The 27,568-nt window shown below is 42.6% G+C and overlaps 1 protein-coding gene across 1 annotated transcript in view; it reads left to right on the top strand.

Annotated features, from left to right (window-relative positions):
- ADAMTS9 (ADAM metallopeptidase with thrombospondin type 1 motif 9) overlaps positions 1-27,568 on the top strand; it is a 357,655-nt gene that overhangs the window by 111,633 nt on the left and 218,454 nt on the right. Inside the window, exons 10-12 of the mRNA XM_077451954.1 lie at positions 1,066-1,207; positions 11,857-11,964; positions 27,121-27,266. Coding sequence (XP_077308080.1) covers positions 1,066-1,207; positions 11,857-11,964; positions 27,121-27,266 — 396 coding nt within the window. The remainder of the gene's footprint in view (positions 1-1,065; positions 1,208-11,856; positions 11,965-27,120; positions 27,267-27,568) is intronic.

Raw genomic sequence — 27,568 nt, 5'->3', positions numbered from 1 at the left:
TACAGGTTTGTCCACCAATAGTTTGGCACATTTTACATTTATCACAAGGAAAAAAGTAATTGAGGCCTCCAAGCATAGAGATCTTTGGCAGAGGCTCAACTACGTTTGATAATCTCGAAGGGTTTGTGTTTTTCTGAATAGGATATGAGGATCTGCTAAGATAGATCCTAAGCGCTATAATTTTTTAAGACTCTCTAGTGTTTTGAAAAAAAAGTTTTTTAATGAATCCATGATGATTGTAAAGGTGGTAATGAATGACAGTTGGTGGTCATTGTTCTCATTAGGATATCAAGATTTATTTGCTAGGAGAGAGTCCCTATCCTTTGAATTGTCTTGCCACTACAGTCAAAAGCAAATGAATCGAACAAGAGTGAACAAAAGTTCCAAAAACAAAAATTTTCTAACTAAATTCTACTGGTATATGGCTAGCTTAAAACCCTACTCTAGAAAACTTGAAAATTCTCCCTTGAAGTGGTGCTGCGCCTACACTGCAGGAGGTTACCTGCTCACTTTGGTCTAGGGGCATAGAAAAGAATATAACTTCCTAGTACCTCTGCTACTCCATGAAGCTATACTGGTCCCCACAGCATTTTCTTCCTTCCATGATCCAGCAGTAAGGAGTCCTGACATTATCAAGAACAATGCAGGGTCCATAGTCCACCGCTGGAGCATGGTGGAGCACTTCTCTGCCTGGGGAGCAGAGAATTGGGTAAATAAAAGTGTTTTTACTCTTCCCCAGACATAAACAGTCAATTATTGCAGTGTGGGCACAGCTCCACTGCAAGGAGGAATTTTCAGATTTCCCGAAGTTGGGCTTTAACACTAATTGCTACATGGGGTAACGTTATGAGCTATTGCCATCAGAAACTACCAATCCTGCATCGAGATCTCATGGTTTTGAAGTTTCAGCAGAGTGAACTTTTCATTCAAAATGTAAAGGTCTCCCAGGCACACTTCACTTCAACTTACTTTATACTTTAGTAAATTAGGCCCCATTAGTCTGGAGATGTTATCAGGTCTGTGGAATGAGGTTGTGCAGTGCTGACTCTGTCGCTTCCCTTTCAGCACAGGATATGGGGAATGTCTGCTTGATGAACCTGTCTCAAGAGCGTACTCTTTACCTCAACAAATGCCTGGTGTCCTATACAATGTCAACAAGCAATGTGAGTTAATATTTGGGCCGGGATCGCAAGTTTGCCCATATATGGTTAGTACTTCTATATTCTGAGATTTTTATTGTGTGAATGAGTTTCAAACTTGAAGGGTTTCTGTAGGTAAAATATAAAGTAGATTGCCGAGTGCTAATGTTACGGCCAGAGATGTGTGTTTTTCTCATTAGTGCCTATTTATTAACTGTTTACACAGCTCCCACACCTGCTAATCAAATTGCTGGGCACCTATCCTGCTAGCCTGGTCACTGGCAATATTACAGTGTAACACAATCATGAGTGAGAGGAAGTGTGTGAAGAGAAGGCTGTCAGTGCATAGCATAGCCTTATTTAAAGTACAACTAAATGCTTCAGTATGACCGGCTAAACAAGTCCCAAATCCAGTTACTATGTGATTAACGAGCCTCATAAAGTAAACCAAAGCTTATGTCATCTTACCTGCCTGAGCCAAATTCTCCTTCATTGTGGCTCACACACCCCCCTCGTAGACACTGCAGATCACAGTGTCACAGTGGAAGGATTTTAGCAGCAGACGTGCTTCCAATTCAGAAAATAGTGGGCAGGTACAGAACTGGAAGGTGGTTGAAGAACTACAGACTTGTGAATCAGCATTGGAAATGCTGATAGCCATACTCCCAGCAACATGTTTTCATCCAACCATAGTGCAAACAGACAGAGCCTACATGAGAGTGGTAACTCTGCTCAATTTGGGAGCAATTCAGCATTGTTGCCACCTCATCACAGGAAGCTGCATTGGGTGGACTTCACTCAGGAGTTATTTGTGGCACTTAACAGGGTGACTAAGCCCTGGTACACACGGTCAGACATTCCGACAACAAAATCCGTTGGACAAAGTTGTCGGAAAATCCGATCGTTCAGAACGTGATGACATTATTTCGTTACGACGGGACTACGTTGCGGCTAGTAGCCAATAGCTTTGGTCTAGGAATTTGATCTGAGCATGCGTGGCACTTTGTCCGATCGGAATTCTCTACACACAATCGGACAAAGTCCGATCGGATCACGTTATCGGAAAGTTTTATAGCCCAGCTCTAAAAACTTTGTCCGTCGGATATTCTGATGGAAACACGGTCCGATCGGACATTTTCCGTCGGAATGTCCGACCGTGTGTACAAGGGCTTAGAGAAAACTATAAGTGTAGATGCTCTTATAATTGAGTGGCCCAGCACATATTTTTAAAGGGAAGCCATAGTCTACTTTTTAATTAAATTTGTCAGCCAATTTACAGCACTGTAGTTAAAACTTGAAAAGGCCTGCCTAAACTAGACACATTAGGGTGCCAGTTTTAGATTTTATAGATAGAAAGCCCACCCATTGTTTCCTCTTTGAATCTAAATCTACATTGTTACTAGGGGACTGCCATTAGGACTACATCCCACAAATTGCCACAAACTTCTCATCCAAAATGTAAAGGGCTCCCAGGCACACTTCACTTCAACTCACTTTATAATTTAGTAAATTAGGCCCCATTAGTCTGGGGATTTTATCAAGTCTATGGAATGAGTGATGCTCCTGAGTGAAGCCCACCCAATGCAGCTTCCTGTAATGGGGTGGCAACAATGCTGTATTGCGCCACAATTCAGAGCCTCTCTCATGTGGGCTGTACCTGCTTGCACTATTGTTGGATGAAAAAATGTTCCTGGGAGTATGGCTATCAGTATCCAATGAGAATGCTCTATTGGTCACTAAGACAGTTATCAGGCAGAGGATGGTAATTGAATAGAAGAAGAAATGGCTGCACATCGATAGAAATCCAAATGCCGTTTATTGATCACCAAAATTACATCAAAGGACACCAACACACAAGTCTTGTAGTCGCGTTTTACACAGTACAATTGTGCTTAATCACTACCCTTGTTGTCAGGGCTTAGTCCTGAAGTCATAGAGCTCAGGCCCCTAGTAATAAAGTGAAATTAGTTTCAGGAAGGCACACATAGAAGGATCTCCTGTCCAACAAGGGCAGTGCCAAACATTATATAGTACCCGCTCTACGGCTTAATGTACACTGGCCTACATTTACCGTGGCAAAACACAAAATCTGACAAAGCCGCAGCTTTCTTCAGCATTCAGGAGAGGGAGGTTGAAGCTCACCTAAACACGGCAGCTTCTAAACTCTGCTTAAAGCTTATGTGTACATGGACACATTGGCAAAAAAATTCCAAAAGTTCCTAAACTCAAGCTTTGGAGCTGCTAGTGTACATACCAGTTAGCAAGCAATTGTGCTGCAAGTTTGAAAATGACTTGCTAAGCAATTGCTAAATTTACCAGGCCTCAGAAGTTTGTTGCACAATTGCAGCAAGTCCTCATTGCATGACTCCAGATCAACATTCTTTGCAAACATTCTTCAATTCTGCTGCAAGTTCTGTTTCTGTTATGTTATACAATGGTCATCCCATCACAGGGGTCACTGTGGCTGAATTTTCATGCTGTAGATTTGCAGAGCTCTTGCTGTAGACTCACCACTTCAACTTTGCTCTTGCTAGAGACTTGCCACGCAAAATTGCTACAAATTGGAAAAGTGTCAACTAGAACTTGTGCTTCAAGTGCTCTACAAGTGTACAACTTGCCAGTGAAAATGTGCAACCAGTTAACAGACTTACAATTCAATGCTGCCACAATCTTGTGGCAAGTTATCCTTGCTATCTGGAATGAAGCCTAAAACAGGAAGGATTAGAACCCAGGTCGGCTTTCTACTGCTATCCAGAGCTCTGTTAGGGAGATTTAACCTCATGTACTGTCCCAGTGATAATGGTTCCATCAGATAAGAAGTCTCTAATGCCGCATACACACGATTGGAATTCTCGTCGGAAAAAGCTCTGATGGTTTTCCCGTCGGAATTCCGACGGTATTCCGCTCAGACTGTCTTGCCTACACATGGTCACACCAAATTCCGACCGCCAAGAATGCGGTGATGTACAACACTTACGAGGGGACTAGAAAAAGGAAGTTCAATACCTAGTAGCCAATAGCTTCCATCTCGTAGTTGAATCTGAGCATGCGTGAGTTTTTGCGCGTCGGAATTGCATACACACGATCGGAATTTCCGATAGAAAGTTTTTCCATCGGGAAAATTGAGAACATGCTATCCAATTTTTGCTGGTGGGAATTCGGCCAGCTAAATTACGATGGAGCATACACACGGTCACATTTTCCAATGAAAAGCTCTCATCGGTCTTTTGCTGGCCGAAATTCGTATCGTGTGTACGCGGCATTACAGCATCACAGAGAGAAACCATTAGGAGAAGGTGAAGGCCATTGTCCGCATTTTATTGTTGTATATTGCCCATTTTCCTTTACTTACTGTTAAAACCGTTGTCACCATGAGTATAAATGAGGTGAAATCTCGCTAATGGAGCCCCAGATTCTAACTAACCTTCTCCCCTTTATGCAAAACTAGTAAGAAGATTGGCTGAACATACATTAAAATAATTTTGCTATTTTATTTGCAACAACTTGATATTTCAAGATGTCAGCGCTGTATCTCTCCACGACACAAACCCTCTTCTATGATATTATCTAAATATGCCAACAAGGAGATTAACTGTTTCAAATATATACAAAGACTTTAAAGAAGTATATATAGCATGGAAAGTGTGCAGAGAATTTATGCATGTGACTGTGGGCATGATGTCCATGAAAAGAGACAAATGTAAACACTGGAGTGTCTAAAATATATAACAAGCTGGCGGGGGATTCAAACCACTGGTGTCCAATCAGAACTTAAAGTGACACTAAACTTTTTTTTAAATTGTATTTAAAGAGGAAGTAAACCCTGATGGGTTTACTTCCTCTTTTTTTCCCTGCAAAGGTAAAGCATAATGGACTACTATGCATCGCATAGTAGCTCATTATGTGTCACTTACCTGACACAGGAGCCAGCGAAGTCGCCGCTGTCCCCTGTAGTCCGCCGCATCCATGTTGCTTGTGGCGTCTCGCAGCTCCGACGAATCACAGCGGCGCAACCGCGATGGCGTCACTCCCGCGCATGCGCACGGGAGTCGCGCCTCGCAGCTCCGCCGCTGTCATACGGCGAAGCCGCGATGACGTCACTCCCGCGCATGCGCAGGGAGTCGACAAATTTGGCAAATCCATTCTTGGATTTGCCGCATTCAGTGCGCCTGCGCGCCGCTGTCTACGGCGCATGCGCCGTAGACAGCGGTGCCCATTTTCGGGCAAATATCTCCTAAACCATATTGGTTTAGGAGATATTGCTTGGACCTACAGGTAAGCCTTAATCTAGGCTTACCTATAGGTCCAAGTTGTTTGGAAGGGTTTACTTCCTCTTTAAGTATGTATTCCCAACTCAAAAAAGTTAATTCTATTGCTCAGCCTCCTCAAAATCTCTTCTTTTTTGCTGCAGTGATCTGACTTCCTGAAAAATGCAGTTTTTCCCCTAGAAATGGGACTTTAAAGGCACAGGCGTGTAACGAGGTAATATAGAATTACATTTTAATGGTATCAAAAAAGTACATGTAGTAAGACAAAAATATAAAAAGCAAATTTAAGTTAAAAGTGCTGAGCTAACACATAAAGGGGTAGCAAAATGAATCATGTATGTCATAGCAGGAGGCAAAGTATAATATATAATAAAGGTCTGCATTCACAGGTCCAACGTGTTTCGGAGTGACCTTGACTCCTTCTTCAGGGATGGTCTGTTATGCAGTTTAGTATAACTATAATCTAAAAAATAAAGAACGTATTGTACATCTGTTATGCATTAAATGGCAACCCAAATAGCAATGGATGAAGCAGATGTTAACATCCCAAGGATAACTTGCCACAAGTTTGTGGCAGTGTTGAATTGTAAGTCTGTTAACTTGCTGCACATTTTCACTAGCAAGTTGTACACCAGAAGTTGCAGCAGACTTGCAGAATGTTTGCAAAGAAAGTTGATCTGGAGTCATGCAATGCGGACTTGCTGCAATTGTGCAACAAACTTGCGAAGCTTGGCAAATCTAGCAATAGCTTAGCAAGTCATTTTCAAACTTACAGCACAATTGCTTACTATCTGGGCATGATATACACAGTGCCCACAATTCCATGAATCACAATCAGTCAGCATATGAGAACAGTAAAATGTGAGTGACCACAGAAAGCCGTAGGCTAAGCATGTGGTGGGTACACCCAGAGAAACAGAGTAGATACAGAAGAATGAGTCTCAGAACCTTGGGCAGAAAACCGTAATCATGTACACTGGGACCAGATGGAGTCACTGAGGGGGGAGAAAAGAGTGGGCATTTTTTGTGAGTATATGAATAAGAAACGTCCATATAAGAGTGTATATACAAAAATTGCAAGAACATATGATGCAAATTTATTTTGCTTCCACGTGTACACATGCCTAGTGTGGAATCAGTAAAGATTTCCACTAGATATTTGATCGATGGTTGTATGATAATCTCAAACTAGTGATATTTATGAAGTGTCAAGCAATCCTCAACTGGAGTCTACCTGAAAATCCCTAATAGGGAAAAGAGATGTAAGGTAGATGTGCATTAGGTCATGGTTGCTATATAGTATGGTATTATAGTGACCAAGTGTGGACAGATGCCTATGCAAGATGTAAGGCCACATACCTAGAGAGCTTCCAAGTCCTAATATACTTATATATAATACGTTCTTTATTTTTTAGATTATAGTTATACTAAACTGCATAACAGACTGAAGAAGAAGTCAAGATCACTCTGAAATGCGTTGGAACTGTGAATGCAGACCATTATTATATATTATACATTGCCTCATGCTATGATATACATGATTCATTTTGCTACCCCTTTATGTGTTAGCTCAGCGCTTTTAGCTTAAATTACTTTTTATATTTTTGTCTTACTACATGTACTTTTTTGATACCATTAACATTGAATTTTATATTACCTTGTTACACGCCTGTGCCTTTAAAGTCCCATCTCCAGGGGGAAAAGAGTGTTTTTCATACAGTAAGGCTATGTTTCCACCATTGCGTCCCAAAAGTCGCGCAATTTTGCCGCAATATTTTGCCGCACCTTGAAGCAATGCCTGTGTATTCTCGAGGTCTATGGACCTCAAGTCGCATCAAAGTGGGACCAAAGTAGTGCAGGGACTACTTTGAAGTCTCTGCATCTTGAAGTCGCACAGATATGAACGGTACTCTTTGGAAATCATGTGGTACGACTTGTCATGCGACTTTTCAGTGCCAACTCGCATAAAGGGATGTTGGCCTGTTAAAGCAGATAATAACTACCTCCAGTTTTTGATAATATGATCTGACTTCCTGTAAGAGGATGGCTAAATTTGTTCTTCATGATCCCACTGTATGCAATGAATGTAGCCACCCTCTCTTGCTTACAGAGTAAGTTACAAGGAGGCAGAAAAACTCATTATGAAACAATTTTATGAAAAATAGATTACAGGGCCATTACGTACTAGATGTGTATAGATTGTTTTTGGAGAATAAGAATAAAGTTTAGTGGCACTTTAATTAGTTTTGCATGCAGTTAGCTTTAAGTCTGAATTAAGAATAGCTTGAACCGGTTGTGTGTATATAGGAGGCATAGCAGGTCACCCAATTTGTCTTTCAGACTCCAGGTACAGTACATATTTTTAAATCTTGTTCCTAAGTGCTAGTCTGAAGAACATTGTGTTCAACAAGCATTTATTGTGCTCTGAATGGCCTATAGTTATTACAGGCATTTATACACTACAGCTTACAATCCGATGTCCTTATCTCACATGTATACATACACTTACTAGGTACAATTTTGGCAGCAGCCATTTAACCGACCAGCATGATTTTGGAGTATGGGAGTAAACTCAGGCAAGCACAGGGAGAACATGCAAACTTCATAACAACGAGGATAACGACTAAGCCATTGTGCTGACCCCTTAAAACCCTTTAATAAGGGGCCTTTCAAATTCAAGTCTGGAAGTGTTAAAGTAGACCTTCCATGGAAATAGGAGTTACAATTTAGAGACAGTCTTCCACCCATTCAAATACAAATCACTTAAAATACATTTGAAAAAAATTCCTTGGTCCCCAGCTCCAAATCCTTTCTGTGACCCACGGTTTGTTTAGTGTGCTGCTTAGGCTTGATCACTATGGGGAGTGGTGTGGGTGATGCTGCAACCACTACAGGAGTACCAACAAGGGATGGAGCTCATCCCAGCTCCTGTAGTTACTGAAAGAGAGGAAAGATCCCTGGTGCTGGATATCCAGGTAGTCCTATAGTGGTATGAGAAAGATAACCTCAGCCTGGGCTCTCGCCAGGCCATGCCTCTGTCATGTTTCACTCCCTTGGGAGTGAACTGCCTTGGGGGAATGGCCTGGTGGGAGCTCAGACTGAGCTTGCCTCTTTCTTATCACCATAGGACTCCACGGATGTGCAGCGTCAGAGCAACGTCACTATGCTTCTCAGAAGGCCGGGCTCTTGGAATTCATTTAGGATTTCCCAAGAGGCATCAGTGAGGCACAGTGATGTCACCTACATCTTCTGTAATTGTTAGAGCTGGGCCTTTATACTCTCCTTCAAAGGATTCTTGTTTTCCTTCTGACTTTCTTGGCTTGGCGCTTGTTTCAGGTACACAGGTTGAAGTATTGAAGCTGAAGAAAGCCAGGCATCTAGCATTCTCCAAAGAGGTCAGCAGTAGCAGCTTCCATATTTTTCTCTGTAGAAGTTTCTTTTTAGGAAGCCATCCGTTTGGATTCTGACACCCGTGTGACTCTAGCAGCCATCTTGGTTTAGGCAGTGCCTATTTAAGGACCTGGATCCTAGGCTTGGCTCGCATTTTGCATGTGGATAGTGTTGGGACAGGTCACCCATCTGATAGGGATAGTGGTTAGCGGCAGGGAGAGGTTCCTGATAAGTAGGAAGAGGATAGGGACACACTATCCTACCTGGAGATCTCCCCATTCGAGTGGACCAGCCAGGCCACATTCCACCCCTCAAAACAGGCACTGTTAGCACATCTGAGACTTGCTCTGATACCTGTTGCTGTTACTTTCTGTGAGTGTTCCTGGTCAGATGCCTTCCTCTCGGGTCTGTTGAGATTTAATGGATTCTGCATTGATACACGTTCTGTTCTCTGCAACGGGAGTCTGTGTAATTATTGCTGCTGCACCTCCCCACAAAAGGTTCCCATACTCCAAGAAACCCATGCTCGTTAACTCTCGGGAATAAAGAATAAGGCATATTACTTATCGTACTCAATGCTCTGGAAGGTTTGTCCTCTCTGCTCCAGATTGTGGGTAGTCCCTTGCAAGCCTATTGGCCCTAAATTGTACTTGACAATGTCATTGTGCTACTGTGGCTTAGAATATCTTTTAGAAGAGGCTTCGGGGGACCAGTTGCACAGATGGGGGGGCCTGTTGGAGTGAGAAATAAGGTAAGCATTATACCTTATTCCTCATCCCTTGGAGTTGACGAGCATTTAACCCTTGCAGTACGAGGGCCCCCTCTAAAAGAACAAAAAAAAAATCACATCTATTTGTAAATATAACTAGTGCAACTACAAAAATGTAACTTCCCAGATAGCAAGCAATTGTGCTGCAAGGTTGAAAATGACTTGCTAAGCTATTGCTAGACTTGTCAAGCTTCACAATTTTGTTGCACAATTGCAGCAAGTCCACATTGCATGACTCCAGATCAACTTTCTTTTCAAACATTCTGCAAGTCTGCTGTAAGTTCTGGTTCAGTTATGTTGTGCAATAGTCATCCCACCACAGGGGTCACTGTAGCTGAATTTTCATGCTGTAGACTTGCAGAGCTCTTTCTATAGACTCACCACTGCAACTTTGCTCTTGCTAGAGACTTGCCATGCAAATTTGCCACAAATTGGAAAAGTGTCAACTAGAACTTGTGCTTCAAATGCTCTACAAGTGTACAACTTGCCAGTGAAAATGTGCAGCAAGTTAACAGGCTTACAATTCAACACTACCACAGACTTGTGGCAATGTATACTTGCTATCTGGGCTAGTATGAGGCTTTTGTTATGCCCTGAACAGAAGACCTCAAACAGGAAGAAGGTAAGGCAGCAGCAGGGGCCAATCAGGTGTGCTGCATTAATCTGCTGCCAAGGATCTTGTTGTTAGGAGATGAGCACATGGGAGACATCTCATTGTTCTGCCACTGTGTCAGAAACCATGAATCAGACTGAGACAGAATTACAGTTAAATCTCACTTGTTTAATAATAATAAAAAAAGGTAAACAGAGTAAAGGTAGTCAAAACATAGGCAGAGTTCAGAAACAGATAGTCAGACAAGCCAAAATGTCAGGGAGCCAGAGATGAGCATAGTAGAGCAGCAAGCAGGATCTGGAGCCAGAAAGAATGTCAGCCAAGCAAGTCTTTAACAGGAACACAGGAGAGCGTCTCTAGGGATGTCACCAAGGTGAAGGCAGAGATCATCTGGGCTGGACGGCTTAAGTAGGCAGAACTGACAAGCAGGATATCATCAACAGGTGAGTCACTGTGGAGAGATAGGAGCTGGCAATTAGCCGACAACTGAGCAGCCAGCTCAGAGAAGGAAGGGCTGAGCCCAGCCCTGACACACAGCTCCTTCACTGTCCAATCACAGGCAGGGAGGTGACGAAACTAAATTGCATAGCTGCAGGAGAGAAAAGGCAGGTCACAGGCTAGATGTGCTGTGTGGAAGGGCCGTGTAAATTTCAAGACTGGATTATCAGAAATACTTTGGCAGATGAAACAGCTACTACATATGAATTTCAATAATGTATTTAGCTGTTTGCATGGAGATTAGCTATAAGAAATGCAAGCCTTAAACCGTAATAAGGTATGGATTTTCCAAAAAAAAATGAGTGTGCCACATGTTTGTAATAAGTCCAGTATGGATTTATTATTCTTGATAAAAGATCAGAAGATAAAGGCCAATGTGTTTTGGTGGCTCACAACTTCCCTTTCATCAGGGCTTTAATGCTGCAGGTAATGATAAAAGATAGTGGACAATGAAAACAAATAGACAAGGATTAGCATGACAGTGTGGTTGTCAGACTGCTTTCATTCTCCAGTATCCTATTCCATTATTACCAACATTCAAGCCTTGATGAAGGGGGGGGGGGGGGGTGAGCCGACCCATGTTGGCTTTTTACTTTTTTATCAAGAAATAAAAGTTATAACCAAATTTTGGTGCTCTCACCCTTTACATTCATGTAAAGTGACATTGCAAACGTTACAAAGTACAGACGAAAAACAAATGTACAGTAACATAGTATGTGCTGTTTATTATTATTATTGTTATTAATATTGTATTTTTTTTAAATTGTATTTTGCTTGGTCCTTAGTTAGCACAGCTTTGAATTTTTTTTTAATCACAGCTTTGAGTTTCTTTTATGTGTACTATGTCCTGAGAAAAACTGCAATGTAGCCCATTGTTAATTCTCTTTAGACACTTTCAGGTCATTAATGTGTTAGTTATGTACAATGGCTGTTAATGTGCATTTGCTGGCTTTACAGCCTTTCCCTGTGTGAATGTAAACTTTGTTCCATATTTAAATAGGTTGTTTCAGGCTACATAGAGGGTCATTAACGCTGTTATAGACTTGGATCCTTTAGCCAGATAAAAGAAGCTTTGGGAAAAGTGTCATTGTAAAGTGCAGAGCAGGCAGTTTTCTGTGAATTTATATGTTATACATTAAACTGCCTGGGAATGAACTGTATCTGTTTGTCCCCGCAAAGCAAATGCAGTGCCGGAGACTGTGGTGCATTAATATGGAGGGGCCACACAAGGGCTGCCGAACACAGCACACGCCATGGGCAGATGGGACCGAATGTGAGCCGGGAAAGGTGAGAAAATGATTTCAATAGGGTTTCAGGAATAAAGACCTTTGAATGTAAAACAGATGTAACTATAATTATATACAATTTTATTTCCGATCAATTTCCCTACGATTTTCTGTAAAAAAAAAAAAATACGGTCATTGTGAGATTAGATTCTGTTAGTGGTCCCCCAATGAATTGGGACAAAGATAGAAATCTAGGCCTGACATAGGTTCTAACCTTCCCCTACCCCATCCAAGAAACAAGGTAAAGGTTTGGCTGGAGTTTCACTTTTTAACCTGTTGCCGTCTGCCTAACACATATGTGCAGCATCAAAAGGGTGGGCCCACACGTTGCACATATGCGTCACTGGGCGACCTATGTTTCTCTGCTGAGAGCACACTCACTGTGTGCTCCCAGCACATAGATCAAGCTGTCAAAGATAGCTCTTGGTTTCCACCAACTATCGATAACTGGTGGGACCGGCTCCCGATGATCTGACCACTGTGATAGCCAGTTACAATGGTCACATGATTGTCTAAACTCCCCCCCCACTTTGGCCATTCAGAACCAAAGGGATGCTTGGACAGGCAGGGTTAAAGTGCTTTTCTAATGTGGTGTCAAGGGTATGTTTTGTGATCAGTCTAGATGTACTCATATTGGTTTCAATTTCCATTAGGCTTCAAAGCAGAGGCTTTAAAGCCTAATTGAAATCTCCACTTAGCTAAAAACATTGCAGGAGCCGCAAAATAAAAGGTGTGCAAAGTCTAAATTATCTTCTTTAAAAATCACCCATGGCCTAAGTAAAAAAGCCTGCGTCATGGCAGCATGCAGCAGAGTGGGACCCTTCCTCTCTGTGGGGAAGCGGACATTTCTCTATGGAGGTCTGACACACCCATTGTTGTCACAGCCCATAACAGTGTCTGAACAAGAAGCTTCTTGGCATGCTCACTAGGGGCCCTTTTTTCATATCAAGTCAGCACGCATTCAATACATCTTCTTTATACTCGTGTATTCTAAATTGTGTAGTCCAATGCTGTCACTATTGGTGATGACTGGGACTAGAATCTGAATCCACATGTGTGAGCTCTCCAGGAAGTCACCTGTATGGGCCAATCATCTGCATCTGGGCATTCCCGGCTAAAAGGCACATTTACACCTATTCCCCTGGGGGGGAATGCTCTGGTAGCAAATGATTGGCAGGTGACAGTTTCATGGTGGGTTCATACACATGGGTTTGGAACACGTATGAGCTCATCGGTGCCGGGACAAGGTCATCCAGTACCCAGGGCAAATATGCCAAATTGCCCCCCCTTTTCCTTAGGGTTAGGGTCAGGGTGCCCCCTACCCCTGCAATAAACCATTGCGCCAGGGGCAGCCTTCCCTCCTGCCCACCCCTTGTCCCGGCCCTGGACCTCATCAATAGTCTCTATCAAGAAGTCAAGAAGGTGGTCCAAAACACAAGTGGTTGACATAGGCTATAGGAAATCCACAACGCTAACGTATAACAAAAGACGAAAAAATAAGGTACAAATAAGTATTTTATTTAACAAATGGCAGTTGTTCCTGATATACAATGATTTAGCTAAATAAAAGTTGGCCAGTTAGGGTTTATATCTACTTTCAGTGCTCCAAAATATATATAACGTCTGTTCTCCCAAGCTAGCTGTTGTGCCGCTAATGTGTTTTAAAAGCTTTTTGTTCTTTTGCTCATAATATATTTTGGCCTATAAAAGAAACATCATGGAGGTGGTGATGTCACACAGGAAGCAGTAAAAGTCCAGCACAAAGAGGCAGAAAATTCCCATGTCCCGCTCTCCTTTCCCACCGTTACACTTGGCTGCCCTCGAATCGTAGGCCCAGGAAACAACCTCAGAGATGTATTGTGGTAAAAATGGCCCTGCTGTTCCCTTTATCAAGAATGATGCTTTAAAATAGCTCCGTCCACAATTAAACAGATAACTTCAGAAATGGAGACAATGATCACTGGCCCGTGCCAGCAAATATCCCGTTATCTCCTAATGCTGGGGCTTTAATAGGAAAGCGTAATGTAATCTTCCTGCTTCACATCAGTCATATTGTTTGCTTCTTTCCTGCATATTAGAGCAAAATAACCTTGTCCTATGGATTCTTCTTTAGAACAGGTTTACTGTTTATAAAAGAAATCGTTTTTTGCTATCACTGACAAATTTGAAGGTAGATATAAACCATACCTGGATGACATTTTGTTTTAAAACACTGTTTGTGCGTTTGAAAAATAAAAATTGCATAGCAATTCACTTGAAGGTGCATGTACAGTTGTGCTCATAAGTTTACATACCCTGGCAGAATTTATGATTTCTTGGCCATTTTTCAGAGAATATAAATGATAATACAAACACTTTTCTTTCACTCGCGGTTAGTGTTTGATTTAAGCTATTTATTATCAATCAACTGTGTTTACTCTTTTTAACTCATAACAACAACAGAAACTAGCCAAATTACCCTGATCAAAAGTTCACACACCCCAGTTCTTAATACCATGTATTGCCCCCTTTAACATCAATGACAGCTTGAAATCTTTTGTGGGGTTTGTGGATGAGGCTCTTTATCTTCTCAGGTGGTAAAGCTGCCCATTCCTCTTGGCAAAAAGCCTCCAGTTCCTGTAAACTCTTGGGCTATCTTGCATGAACTGCACGTCCGAGATCTCCCCAGAGTGGCTCAATGATATTAAGGTCAGGAGACTGAGATGGCCACTCCAGAACCTTCAAACTTTATTCTGTTGTGGCCAATGACAGGTCGACTTGGCCTTGTGTTTTGGATCATTGTCATGTTGGAATGTCCAAGTACGTCCCATGCGCAGCTTCCTGGCTGGTGAATGCAAATGTTTCTCTAGTATTTTTTGATAACATACTTCATTCATCTTGCCATCAATTATGTCTAAATTTCCTGTGCCTTTGTAGCTCACACATCCCCAAAACATCAGCAAGCCACCTCCGTGTTTCACAGTAGGAATGATGTACATTTCATCATAGGCCTTGTTGACTCCTCTCCAAATGTATTGTTTATGGTTGTGGCTAAAAATCTCAATTTTGATCTCATTACTCCACATGACTTTGTGCCAGAAGGTTTAATGCTTGTCTCTGTGCTGTTTGGCCTATTGTAAGTGGGATACTTTGTGGCATTTGCGTAGTAATGGCTTTCTTCTGGCGACTTGACCATGCAGCCCATCTTTCTTCAAGTGCCTCCTTATTGTGCATCTTGAAACAGCCACACCACATGTTTTCAGAGAGTCCTGTATTTCATCTAAAGCTGTTTGTGGGTTTTTCTTTGCATCCCGAACAATTTTCCGGCAGTTGTGGCTGAAATCTTAGTTGGTCTACCTAACCGTGGTTTGGTTTCAACAGAACCCCTCATTTTCCACTTCTTGATTAGAGTTTGAACACTGCTGATTGGCATTCTCATATCCTTGGATATCTTTTTATATCCCTTTCCTTTTTTATACAGTTCAACTACCTTTTCGCACAGAACCTTTGACAATTCTTTTGCTTTCCCCATGACTCAGAATCCAGAAATGTCAGTGCAGCACTGGATGAAAGATGCAAGGGTCTGTCAGGAGTCCAGAAACTCATCAACCTTTTATGCACACACACACTAATTACAAGCATACAAACCCCTTTGTGTCAACTTGTGTGCATGTTATCAGGCCAAAATCACCAGGATATGTAAACTTTTGATCAGGGTAATTTTGGTAATTTCTGTTGTCATTATGATTTAAAAGGAGTAAACAGAGTTGATTGATAATAAATGGTTTTAGCCAAACACTAACTGAGTGAAAGAAATATTTTTGTGTTATCATTCATATTTTTTTCAAAAATGGCCAAGGAATCATAAATTCTGCCAGGGTATGTAAACTTATGAGCACAACTTTACATTTGTTCTATGCAAATGGGGCAAATTAATGTCATTAGACTATTTCTTGTACTGGTTAAATGTTTTTCATTGTAAAATGGCAAAAATGCATTTGGCCACTAGATGTTGCTAAGTATCACAGAAATTTCAGATGGTACTTAGTGCCACCTAGTGTCCAAATGCTGTATTTTCCATTTGTAATCAATGAAAAACATTCTACCAGCAAAGAAATTCGCCTAGTAACAATTGTTTATTTGCTAATTTACACAGAACGAAAGTACATGCACGTTCAATGAGTGAATTGCTATGCAATTATTTTCATAAATAGACCCCATGTATCATAATCAATCGCTACATTTTTTACATGTTTTATTTTTACCTTTTTTTTCTGCCTTCTTTGCAACACAGTGCTGCTGATCTTCTGCAGCCTAATTGCAGTCATTTCCTGGTAACAAGCATTCCAACAATGGCTACACACCATTGTTAAGGGCTGGCTTCCTGACAATGATGAACCGTACCTGTGCAATGTGTGTCAGCATTGCCACGTGTAGTCTCATAGGTGAGAGGGGTACTGTTACCCTTCCTACTGAACATAGTTTACTCCCACTGACTCTTTGTTTACTTCCACTGATCACCAAGCCCAAGACTTTGTCTATTCCGACTGACTACCAAGCCTGAGTCTTTTTTTACTCCCACTGACCACCAAGCCAGAGACTTTGTTTACTCCCACTGACTACCAAGCCTGAGCCTTTGTTTAATCCCAATTACTATAAAGCCCAAGGCTTTGTTTACGCCCACTGACCACCAATCCAGAGGCTTTGTTTACTCCCACTGACTACCAAGCCTGTGGCTTTGTTTACTCCCACTGACCACCAAGCCCTAGGCTTTGTTTACTCCCACTGACTACCAAGCCTCAGTCTTTGTTTACTCCAACTGACCACCAAGCCTCAGTCTTTGTTTACTCCAACTGACCACCAAGCCCCAGGCTTTGTTTACTCCCACTGACCACCAAGCCTGAGGCTTTGTTTACTACCACTTAACACCAAGCCCAAGGCTTTGTTTGCTCCCACTGATTAGCAAGCTGCCAAGCCTGTGGCTTTGTTTACTCCCACTGACTACCAAGCCTGTGGCTTTGTTTACTCCCACTGACCACCAAGCCCTAGGCTTTGTTTACTCCCACTGACTACCAAGCCTCAGTCTTTGTTTACTCCAACTGACCACCAAGCCTCAGTCTTTGTTTACTCCAACTGACCACCAAGCCCCAGGCTTTGTTTACTCCCACTGACCACCAAGCCTGAGGCTTTGTTTACTACCACTTAACACCAAGCCCAAGGCTTTGTTTGCTCCCACTGATTAGCAAGCTACCAAGCCTGAGGATTTGTTTACTCCCACTGACTATCAAGCCTTAGGCCTTGTTTACGCCAACTGACTACCAAGCCTGATGTTTTGTTTACTCCCACTGACCAGCAAGTCTAAGGCTTTGTTTACTCCCACTGACCACCAATCCTGAAGCTTTATTTACTCCTGACACTGGGGCATTTTCTACTCCCACTGACTATAGTCTTGCCCCCCTAAAGTCTGAAGGGCAGTAAAACTAGATCTTTAAATGTTTACAGACCCCTGCATTAAAGTATTCAAAGCTAGTGTAGATATAGTTTGTTTTTATTTAAGTGAAACCAGTCAAGTGCAAGAGAACATTGCACATGTTGTTTGAGGAGCCAGCCACACCATTGCATTGCATTATGCCATATGTTGATATGCATTGCATTGGGGCTTTCTAATGTACCAAAGCATGTAGAATTTCTGTCAGTGCACTGCACTGCAACACATTAGTGCTTTGGGACAGGGCATTTTTTGTGTCCCATAGTCTGGAAGAGACAGTGCAGATTGCAACACATGCAGCCTTCTGAGTGTATCATAACAGGAACAGGAACTGGAACAAACTTGTACAGAGTATAGAAAGTATTAAACATAAAACAACTATAAATAGTGACATCTACAGGCCAGAGGAATGAACTCCACAATGTTGGGGTGCTGTTCAGAATGAACGGCATGGTATTGCAACAACACAAGTAATGTTGCCACACATTACCACAAGGCAGTAGTGTTACGGACTCAAACAAGCATGAGTTTTCTTAACCAAGAAGGCAGAGTATACTTTCAATAAAATCACCAGCGTGTATTTAAAATTGGTGAACTTGTTGTTAAAAGGCCTCGCAGCCTAAAGAGATAGTCACGATATGGCCATCAGAAGCAGAAAGTCCATACTGGATGTAATTATTGGTATAAAATTTGAAATGGCACTTGTTGATAAGGAAGGAATTCCATTCTCCTAGTGGAATAGAAATTCCATTTATGTCCTGTGTGAAAAGGAATAAAGTTACCTGCATTGTTCAGAGTTATTCTCTCCTCCTGACCCTTTCAGGAGGTTTGGTTTAAGGAAGGTTCAAGTATGGGAACCTTAATCAAATAGCTCATACAAAAGATTCATAAACAGAAAGGATCAGTTTTACTTCCTGATTTTTTTTTAAATCTAGTAACTGAGATTTAAATAAAAATGAAAGTGTGTTTTTACCACCCTCAACTGCCCCCCTTTAAGCTGCAAAGGCAGTCGGACAGGGGTGTATACATGTTGCGATGCATCTCAAGAGTTATCAGGAAAAATCATGTTGAGATTGCAGTGTGGCGGGTTGGTATTTTGAGGGTTTGACCTCCTCTTTACCTATTAAATCCCTCTGGAAAGCTTTCCTTTGCCGTCACAATTTAGAGGAACAGCAGGTACACACGACCGGACTTTCCGGCAGACTAAGAGCCGGTTCACACAGCGGGCGATGCGAGGCGACACGACTCGCCTCGCTCTCGCAAGTCGCCCCCGTTCTGTACAATGGAACCGTTCTGAGAGGAGCGACTCGAGTCGCTCCGACTCAGAAAAAAGGTTCCTGTACTACTTTTGGGCGACCTCGGGGCGACTTGCATTGACTTCTATACAGAAGTCATTTGCAAGTCGCCGCTGAGGCCGCGGCAGGTCGCGGCGAGGCAAGTCGGAGTCGCCTCGCCTCGCCTGCAGTGTGAACCGGCCCTTAGTCTGACGGTCTTCCCGACGGACTTTCGGCGGAGTTCCTTTCTGAATAAACGGACTTGGCCACACACAATCACACCAAAGTCGGACGGATTCGAACGTAATGACGTACGACCGGACTAGAATAAGGAAGTTCATAGCCAGTAGCCAATAGCTTCCCTAGCATCGGTTTTCGTCCTTCAGACTAGCATACAGACGAGCGGATTTCTCCATAGGAACATGTTCAATTTGTAAAGTCCGTCAGATTTTTGGACAGCAAAGGTCCGATGGAGCCCACACACGATTCAATTGTCCATCAGATTCGTTCCGTCGGACCTTTGCTGTTGAAAAGTCCGGTCGTGTGTATGCGGCATGAGAGGGGGAGAGAGAGAATGTCGTTCCTCTGAATCATTTAGCTATGTGTTTTGTGTGTGGTGTTTGATCTTGTGCTATTCAGGTCAATTTAAAATAAATGACATTTTCAAAGCCATGCAAATTATTAGCCTCAAGAAGATATAGCTGTAGCCTAGAGCTGCCTGCAGTTGGTAACAATATACAATGTAGAATATTTACCTGGTTGTTTGTGTATGTAAAGGCAAAACTTTTTCCTTTTTGGTTTGAAACCATAATCAAATCAACTTTTTATTCCTACCTGTGTCCCCCCTCTACTTGTCCTGGTGACCATTGGACCATTGTCACTGATACGGAAAAAAAGGAGGGGGGGGGGAAAACATTTTAGAACTGCCACCAGATCAAGAGCTGAAGGTAAATCGTCTAGCGAGTTTCCTTTATTTTCTTGTTTTGTTTTCAATACAGGAAGTAATAATAAATCTCCACTGTAAGACAAAAACAGAAAACATATGGGTTTTAATCCCTATACAAAACTTAAATTTTCAAAAAAAAAGGCCTGGACTATACGTGCATTTAAAAAATATCTGTCAAACATATTTAGTAGTCCAGAGCAAAATAAAAAAAATATACCAAGCAACTCGGTGTGGCCTCCTATCAATAAATGATGCAAAAAAGTGCAAAAAATTGATAATATACTTCTCTTTCCCTACTTCTGTAGTGTAGGGGGTGACGTCTTCTTCGTGCCGACAATATCCCTGGAAATGCTGAGTAGTCCAACTCTCATGAGAAGACACTGCAGCGCAATGCAGGGTCATCTTCTTATGAGATTTTAGCTACTCAACATTCCCTGAGATCTGGTTAGAAGGATGATGATATCACCCTTGCCAAGGGCTGTGGGAGGAAGCCAGGAAATATTAGTTCTGGCTATTAAGTTGTATTATATAATTATGGAGACTGCTTCACGCAATGAAGTCAGCATTGACTTGCTGGAGCTGGTCATATGACCAATTGTCAAGGTATGTCAGAATTCAGACAAAGATGTTTGCCAATTGGTTATGTGGCCATGGCCAGAGGAGGATTAAAAAAAAGTTGATTCTTTAACCTCTCTCCTGTTGTGTGTTCTTATTGCTACATTTCGACCAGTTGACCAACAACTGTACGTATTAGTGTTGCCCGTTTCAACCTCTATTACTGTTAGTAGCATCATGGGGCAAAATGGTACTACATAAATCAGTCTGTCATACTAATGTAAATGCGGTTTGCTTCTGCATACAACGTATTCCTTCAAACCTGCCACTTCCACATTTGTGGAGTAAACCATATGTAATGAAGAAGCAGTCAGCATTTACATGAGTACAGCCACATATGGTGTTTTACAATTGTCTAAATGCTATATATTTGCATTTGTAGTCCATAATTAACTGGTTGCTCTATTAATACGTAACAAGTAAAGTCAGGGCTGTATTCTAATCTCTGCAGGTATTTTACCTATTGATCATTTAACAGGTGATATGTATATTGTTACTTGTGCATTCCAACCAGTAGCCTGGCCAAGCCATTGTTTCAGCTCAATCTTCCATATGCAGGTCTGACTGATGGAGCTGTCAGCTTCTTCCTGGGGATTATTGAAACTACCTTGGCCATATAAGTAGTAATGGAGCTCTGGTGTCTCATTAATCAAATGAAACTCTCCTGTATTGTAAAGGAAGCTGCATTGGCTTTATCAGCGCAATCTGATTCCTGCAGTGCTGAAATTAGGAAATATAATCACATTCTTTAAAGGAACGCATCAGTCAAACATGAAGATTCTGCACTAAGTGAAATTCTTCATTTAGAAAGAAAGACCTTTCCACCACAATTAATACATTACAGGGATTTTAGCAATAGTCATCGCAGACTCTTACCTGTTCCTGCTCTGTGTATACTGACTTATGCGTTCCAGTCAGTTATTCCTTACTGAGCCTTATTTCTATTTTTATAGTCTAAGAGCCATTATACATTGCTGCATTGTAGTGAAACACATGTACTGTATGTAATGTTCATTGTGTTAGGCAACCCATTCCTTTTGAATAGGATGCCAACACTCCAGAAAACACATTAAACTAGACATGGTTCACATCCAGGCGTTGTAGTACACTACAATACAGAAACTTTCAGTGTCCTGGTTAGGTTAGTTGGACTGCCATTCAAATTTAAAGAATAGCTATTGATATGTATTTTCATATTCTTTCCAAGCAGTAAGTGAGCTTTAAAACAAGCTTTTACTGACCTCTGTAACTGCAGGCACCGTGGAACAATTCAACCCTCAGATTTCAAAGATGCACTATCATTTGACTGTAGAAAACATAATTTAACCCACTATATTAAATACAGTGTCATGAACGATGGCCAGCAATACAGTTACTGCTAAACTGAATCATAAAATGGTCCTGTTTGAGAGGGGCCACTCCCCATGGATGCAACATAACCTACCCCCAGACCGTGACTGCTACCACCTAAACCTTAATTATGAATCTCTAGAATGGTCAAGATGACTTGGAGTAGCCTCATGACCAGAGATTCCCTTAGATGATGACTATCAATATAATTACTGCTATACTGAACGATAACCTCTCTAGGAAGGTGGGGTCCCCGTTTATCCAACATAACCTACCCCCAGACTGTGACTGCTGCCTCCTGATGAATCTCTAGAATGGTCCAGATAATTTGGAATAGTCTCCTGACCACAGATCCCCTTGGATGATGACTATCGATACAATCGCCGCTATACTGAACGATAACCTCTCTAGGAAGGTGGGGTCCCCATGTATCTAACATAACCTACCCCCAGATTTTGACCACTGCCTTCTGATGAATCTCTAGAATGGTCCATATGACTTGGAATAGCCTCCTGACCAGAGATTCCCTTGGATGATGACTATCAATACAAATACTGCTATACTGAATGATAACCTCTCTAGGAAGGTGGGGTGCCCATGCATCCAACAAAACCTAACCCCAGACTTTGACTGCTGCCTCCTAAAACCTTAATGATGAATCTCTAGAATGGTACATGAATTGAAGTAGTTTCCTGACCACAAATCCGCTTGGATGATAACTAATGATACAATTACTGCTATATGGATCGAAAGAAAGGCTCCCTGGTAAGGGGTCCCTAGGGATCCAACATTACCTACTCTCAGACTTTGGCCACTCCTCCCAACCCTTTCAGCTTTATAGAGAGATTTTCTTTTTTCTTCCTCTTACGTTTTTTCACTGGGATATCCACTCACATGCTCAGCAAATCCAGCTGTGTTTTGTATGGATCTTCCGCTTTGCTGTTCTTGCCTGATCCATTTCTATCTTCTTCTTTTCTGACATTATCCAGTTGTCTCTTCTGGGTTCTTTGCAGCCTGTCCTCTGATGGCACTATTGGGCCAGTTGCAAAACATAAGAAAGAGAAAACCAACCCACGCCCTTGTGGGTCGTGTGCCGCTGTGGAGGACCCTAAGGTTTCCTGGGGTGCATGACATAAGTATCCCAGGAGCCTCCAGGCAGCTGTACATCATGTAGGTGAAAATCCAGATGTGTTCCCCTAAAAAAGTAATTTAAAAAAATCCAATTCTGAGAGAAGGGGTGTAGGAGTGGAAATCTAAAAACAGGATGTGGAGGTTGAAGGTCTGCTTTAATGATGATTTCCTAGACTGGCCCATATGACTCGTGATAGCCCCTTGGCCACAGATCCCCTTAACCACTTTCAGACCGGACCATTTTGCTGGTAAATGACCAGAGGTCTTTTTACACTTTGGCACTGCGCTGCTTTAACTGGTAATTGCGCGGTCATGCAATGTTGTACCCAAACAAAATTTGCGTCCTTTTCTTCCCACAAATAGAGCTTTCTTTTGATGGTATTTGATTGCCTCTGCGATTTTTATTTTTTGCGATATAAACGTAAAAAGACCGCAAATTTTGAAAAAAAATGATATTTTCTACTTTTTGTTATTAGAAAAATCCAATAAACTCAATTTTAGTCATACATTTAGGCCAAAATGTATTCAGCCACATGTCTTTGGTAAAAAAAAAGTCAATAATTGTATATTTATTGGTTTGCGCAAAAGTTGTCACATCTACAAACTAAGGTACGTTTTCTGGAATTTACGCAGCTTTTAGTTTACGACTGCCTATCTCATTTCTTGAGGTGCTAAAATGGCAGGGCAGTACAAAACCCCCCCAAATGACCCCATTTTGGAAAGTAGACCCCCTAAGGAAATTGATAAGAGGCATGTTGAGCCCATTGAATATTTTATTTTTTTGCCTCAAGCGATTGAATAATGACAAAAAAAAAATTTTTTTTTTTTTTTTACACAAAGTTGTCACTAAATGATATATTGCTCACACATGCTATGGGCGTATGTGAAATGACACCCCAAAATAAATTCTGCTGCTTCTCCTGAGTACGGGGATACCACATATGTGGGACTTTTTGGGAGCCTAGCCGCGTACGGGGCCCCGAAAACCAAGCACCGCCTTCAGGCTTTCTAAGGGCGTAAATTTTTGAGTTCACTTCTCACTACCTATTACAGTTTTGAAGGCCATAAAATGCCAAGATGGCACAAAACCCCCACAAATGACCCCATTTTAGAAAGTAGACACCCCAAGCTATTTGCTGAGAGGCATGTTGAGTTCATGGAATATTTTATATTTTGCCACAAGTTGCGGGAAAATTACAAACTTTTTTTTTTTTTTTTTTTTTTCACAAAGTTGTCACTAAATGATATATTGCTCACACATGCCATGGGCATATGTGAAATGACACCCCAAAATAAATTCTGCTGCTTCTCCTGAGTACGGGGATACCACATATGTGGGACTTTTTGGGAGCCTAGCCGCGTACGGGGCCCCGAAAACCAAGCACCGCCTTCAGGCTTTCTAAGGGCGTAAATATTTGACTTCACTCCTCACTACCTATTACAGTTTTGAAGGCCATAAAATGCCAAGATGGCACAAAACCCCCACAAATGACCCCATTTTAGAAAGTAGACACCCCAAGCTATTTGCTGAGAGGCATGTTGAGTCCATGGAATATTTTATATTTTGCCACAAGTTGCGGGAAAATTACAAACTTTTTTTTTTTTTTTTTTTTTTTCACAAAGTTGTCACTAAATGATATATTGCTCACGCATGCCATGGGCATATGTGAAATGACACCCCAAAATAAATTCTGCTGCTTCTCCTGAGTACGGGGATACCACATATGTGGGACTTTTTGGGAGCCTAGCCGCGTACGGGGCCCCGAAAACCAAGCACCGCCTTCAGGCTTTCTAAGGGCGTTACAGTTTTGAAGGCCATAAAATGCCAAGATGGCACAAACCCCCCCCAAATGACCCCATTTTGGAAAGTAGACACCCCTAAATTTAGGGGTACACTAGTGAGACTAGGTAATAAATGGCGGGTGCCCTGAAACTATAAAAAAATAACTAACCAACCAGCGTCACCTGTAACAGTTATATGGTGATCACTGGTGAAAGGGTTAACTAGGGGGCAATCAGGGGGCTTTATGCGGTAGTATATGGGGGTCCCTGGCGCTATAAAAAGCTGCGGCGAACCTAAATACCTACTTGCCTAACTAGCGTCACCTGTGACACTAATACAGCGATCAGAAAAACGATCGCTTATTAGGCTGGGTTCACACTGGAGCGATGCGGGAACGCCACGAATGCGCGGCGGGTTCCCGCATCGCATGCCTCCCGGCGGCAGTTCACACTGCCCTATGCGAACTGCTGGGAGTGTCAGTGAAATGTTACTGACACCCCCAGATCAGTTCGCATATCGCAGTGCGATCTGCAAACTCGGATCGCATGGTGTGAACACCCATGCGATCCGATTCTGCTGCGGGCCAAAAAAAGGGTCCCGTGCGAATTTGCGGCGGGTGCGGCGGGTGTGGCGGGTGCGGCGAATGGCTGAACTCGAATCGCACAGAGATCGGATGTGATTTGCACTGCAGTGCGAATCACATCCGTTCTCAAACCGCTGCAATCTGAACCCAGCCTTAGTGACACTGGCGACGGGGGGTGATCACGGGGTTAAACCTTTATTGGGGGGGTTAGGGGGGTACCTTAGAACTAAAGGGGGCTAACCCTAACTGCCCTAACAGTTATTAGTCACAAATGACACCCGCCGGGTGATCAGGGGGTTAAACCTTTATTAGGTAATAAATGGCGGGTGCCCTGAAACTATAAAAAAATAACTAACCAACCAGCGTCACCTGTAACAGTTATATGGTGATCACTGGTGAAAGGGTTAACTAGGGGGCAATCAGGGGGCTTTATGCGGTAGTATATGGGGGTCCCTGGCGCTATAAAAAGCTGCGGCGAACCTAAATACCTACCTGCCTAACTAGCGTCACCTGGGACACTAATACGGCGATCAGAAAAATGATCGCTTATTAGGCTGGGTTCACACTGGAGCGATGCGGAAACGCCGCGAATCCGCGGCGGGTTCCCGCATCGCATGCCTCCCGGCGGCAGTTCACACTGCCCTATGCGAACTGCTGGGAGTGTCAGTGAAATGTTACTGACACCCCCAGATCAGTTCGCATATCGCAGTGCGATCTGCAAACTCGGATCGCATGGTGTGAACACCCATGCGATCCGATTCTGCTGCGGGCCAAAAAAAGGGTCCCGTGCGAATTTGCGGCGGGTGCGGCGGGTGTGGCGGGTGCGGCGAATGGCTGAACTCGAATCGCACAGAGATCGGATGTGATTTGCACTGCAGTGCGGTGCGAATCACATTCGTTCTCATAAACCGCTGCAATGTGAACCCAGCCTTAGTGACACTGGCGACGGGGGGTGATCACGGGGTTAAACCTTTATTGGGGGGGTTAGGGGGGTACATTAGAACTAAAGGGGGCTAACTCTAACTGCCCTAACAGTTATTACAGTCACAAATGACACCAATGCAAAAAAAAAAAAAAAAAAAAAAAAAATGACATTGGTGTCACTGTGACTGGGGGGCAGGGGTAATTGGGGGGGTGATCGGGGGGTAAAGGGGGGGTGTGAGTGTGCCTGGCATGTTCTACTGTGTGTGGGATGTGTTGGTGCAACTCACTGATCCGCTCTCCTCCGTGTCGGAACGAAAAATACCGACACGGAGGAGAGAATACATCACTTCCTCTCCTGTGTTTACATTACAGGAGAGGAAGTGATGTCACCGGGGATTTCTATTCGTCGGGAGCGATCGCGAGGGGGTGGCCATGAATGAATGGCCGTCCCCTCGTCCGGGATCGCTCCCGAACGAAAACCGACCGCCGCAGGCACCGGGCGGGGGCCCGATCGGGCCCCCGACCCGCGGGAGGCAAATCACGTACATGTACGTGCTTATGCCTGCCCGTGCCATTCTGCCGACGTACATCGGCGTTAGGCGGTCGGCAAGTGGTTAAGTACTTTCCTACACCTTTTCTCTACCACTCTACCCCTTTTGCACCTTTTTTCTGCTCATAGGCAAATCTGTGACCCTTTGGTTGTAATCCACAGGTTTATAAAACTATGAATATTTGTACCAATATGTGGCTATAAAAGCTGTATTGAAACCCTGGCCATGTAACTTTCTAACTGGCTGTTTTCTGTACTTCAACGTGATAAAACGTCCATAAACATTATTGAACAGAAAACATAATTTTAACCTGATTTCCACAGTCATTATTTCTACAGAGAAGATTTTTTTATGTACCATTCACCTCAAACAAGGGTAAATATGAATAAATCATTTATATTCTCGGAAGCAGAGTTGTGTGAGAACCTGTAAATAAAACATGATTTCTTCACAGTTGACTACTTCCATTGCTTATGCCTTGCAGACAGCACAGTGTATTACATCTGTATTACCTCTGTTTATCCTCACCACAGCACTGCAGGTATGGCGTGTGCATCCCGAAAGAGCGCGATTCCTCCGTTATCGATGGCTCATGGGGGTCATGGAGCCCTTTCGGGGCTTGTTCCAGATCTTGCAGCGGGGGAATTAAAACCGCCATCCGGGAGTGCAACAGACCAGAGTAAGAACACCTTACACACAAGTACTATTACTGTTTCTTTGAACATGATGTATCTCTTTCTTTTCATGTTCCAATCATTTGGGCCTATTTATATAAAAGTTCCCAACTGAATTATAAATGAACGCCTGGCAAACAGGAAAATGTTTAACCGAAATACGTGTATGTTAACCGGGTTATTCACTAAAGAAATTTTAATTCTGTTCTACCAGTCCTGCGATCCAGGTATTCATGACAGTTGCTGCTCTTAGGGGTACAAACCATTGAAAAGGTTAGAATTTCTTGCCTGATTGCTATTCTCTCCC

This window comes from Lithobates pipiens, unplaced genomic scaffold, assembly GCF_037356315.1.
Source record: "Lithobates pipiens isolate NorthernLeopardFrog02 unplaced genomic scaffold, aLitPip1_a1.2 Scaffold_23, whole genome shotgun sequence".
Taxonomy (NCBI): Eukaryota; Metazoa; Chordata; class Amphibia; order Anura; family Ranidae; genus Lithobates; species Lithobates pipiens.
This window is presented reverse-complemented; position numbering and strand designations above follow the sequence as displayed.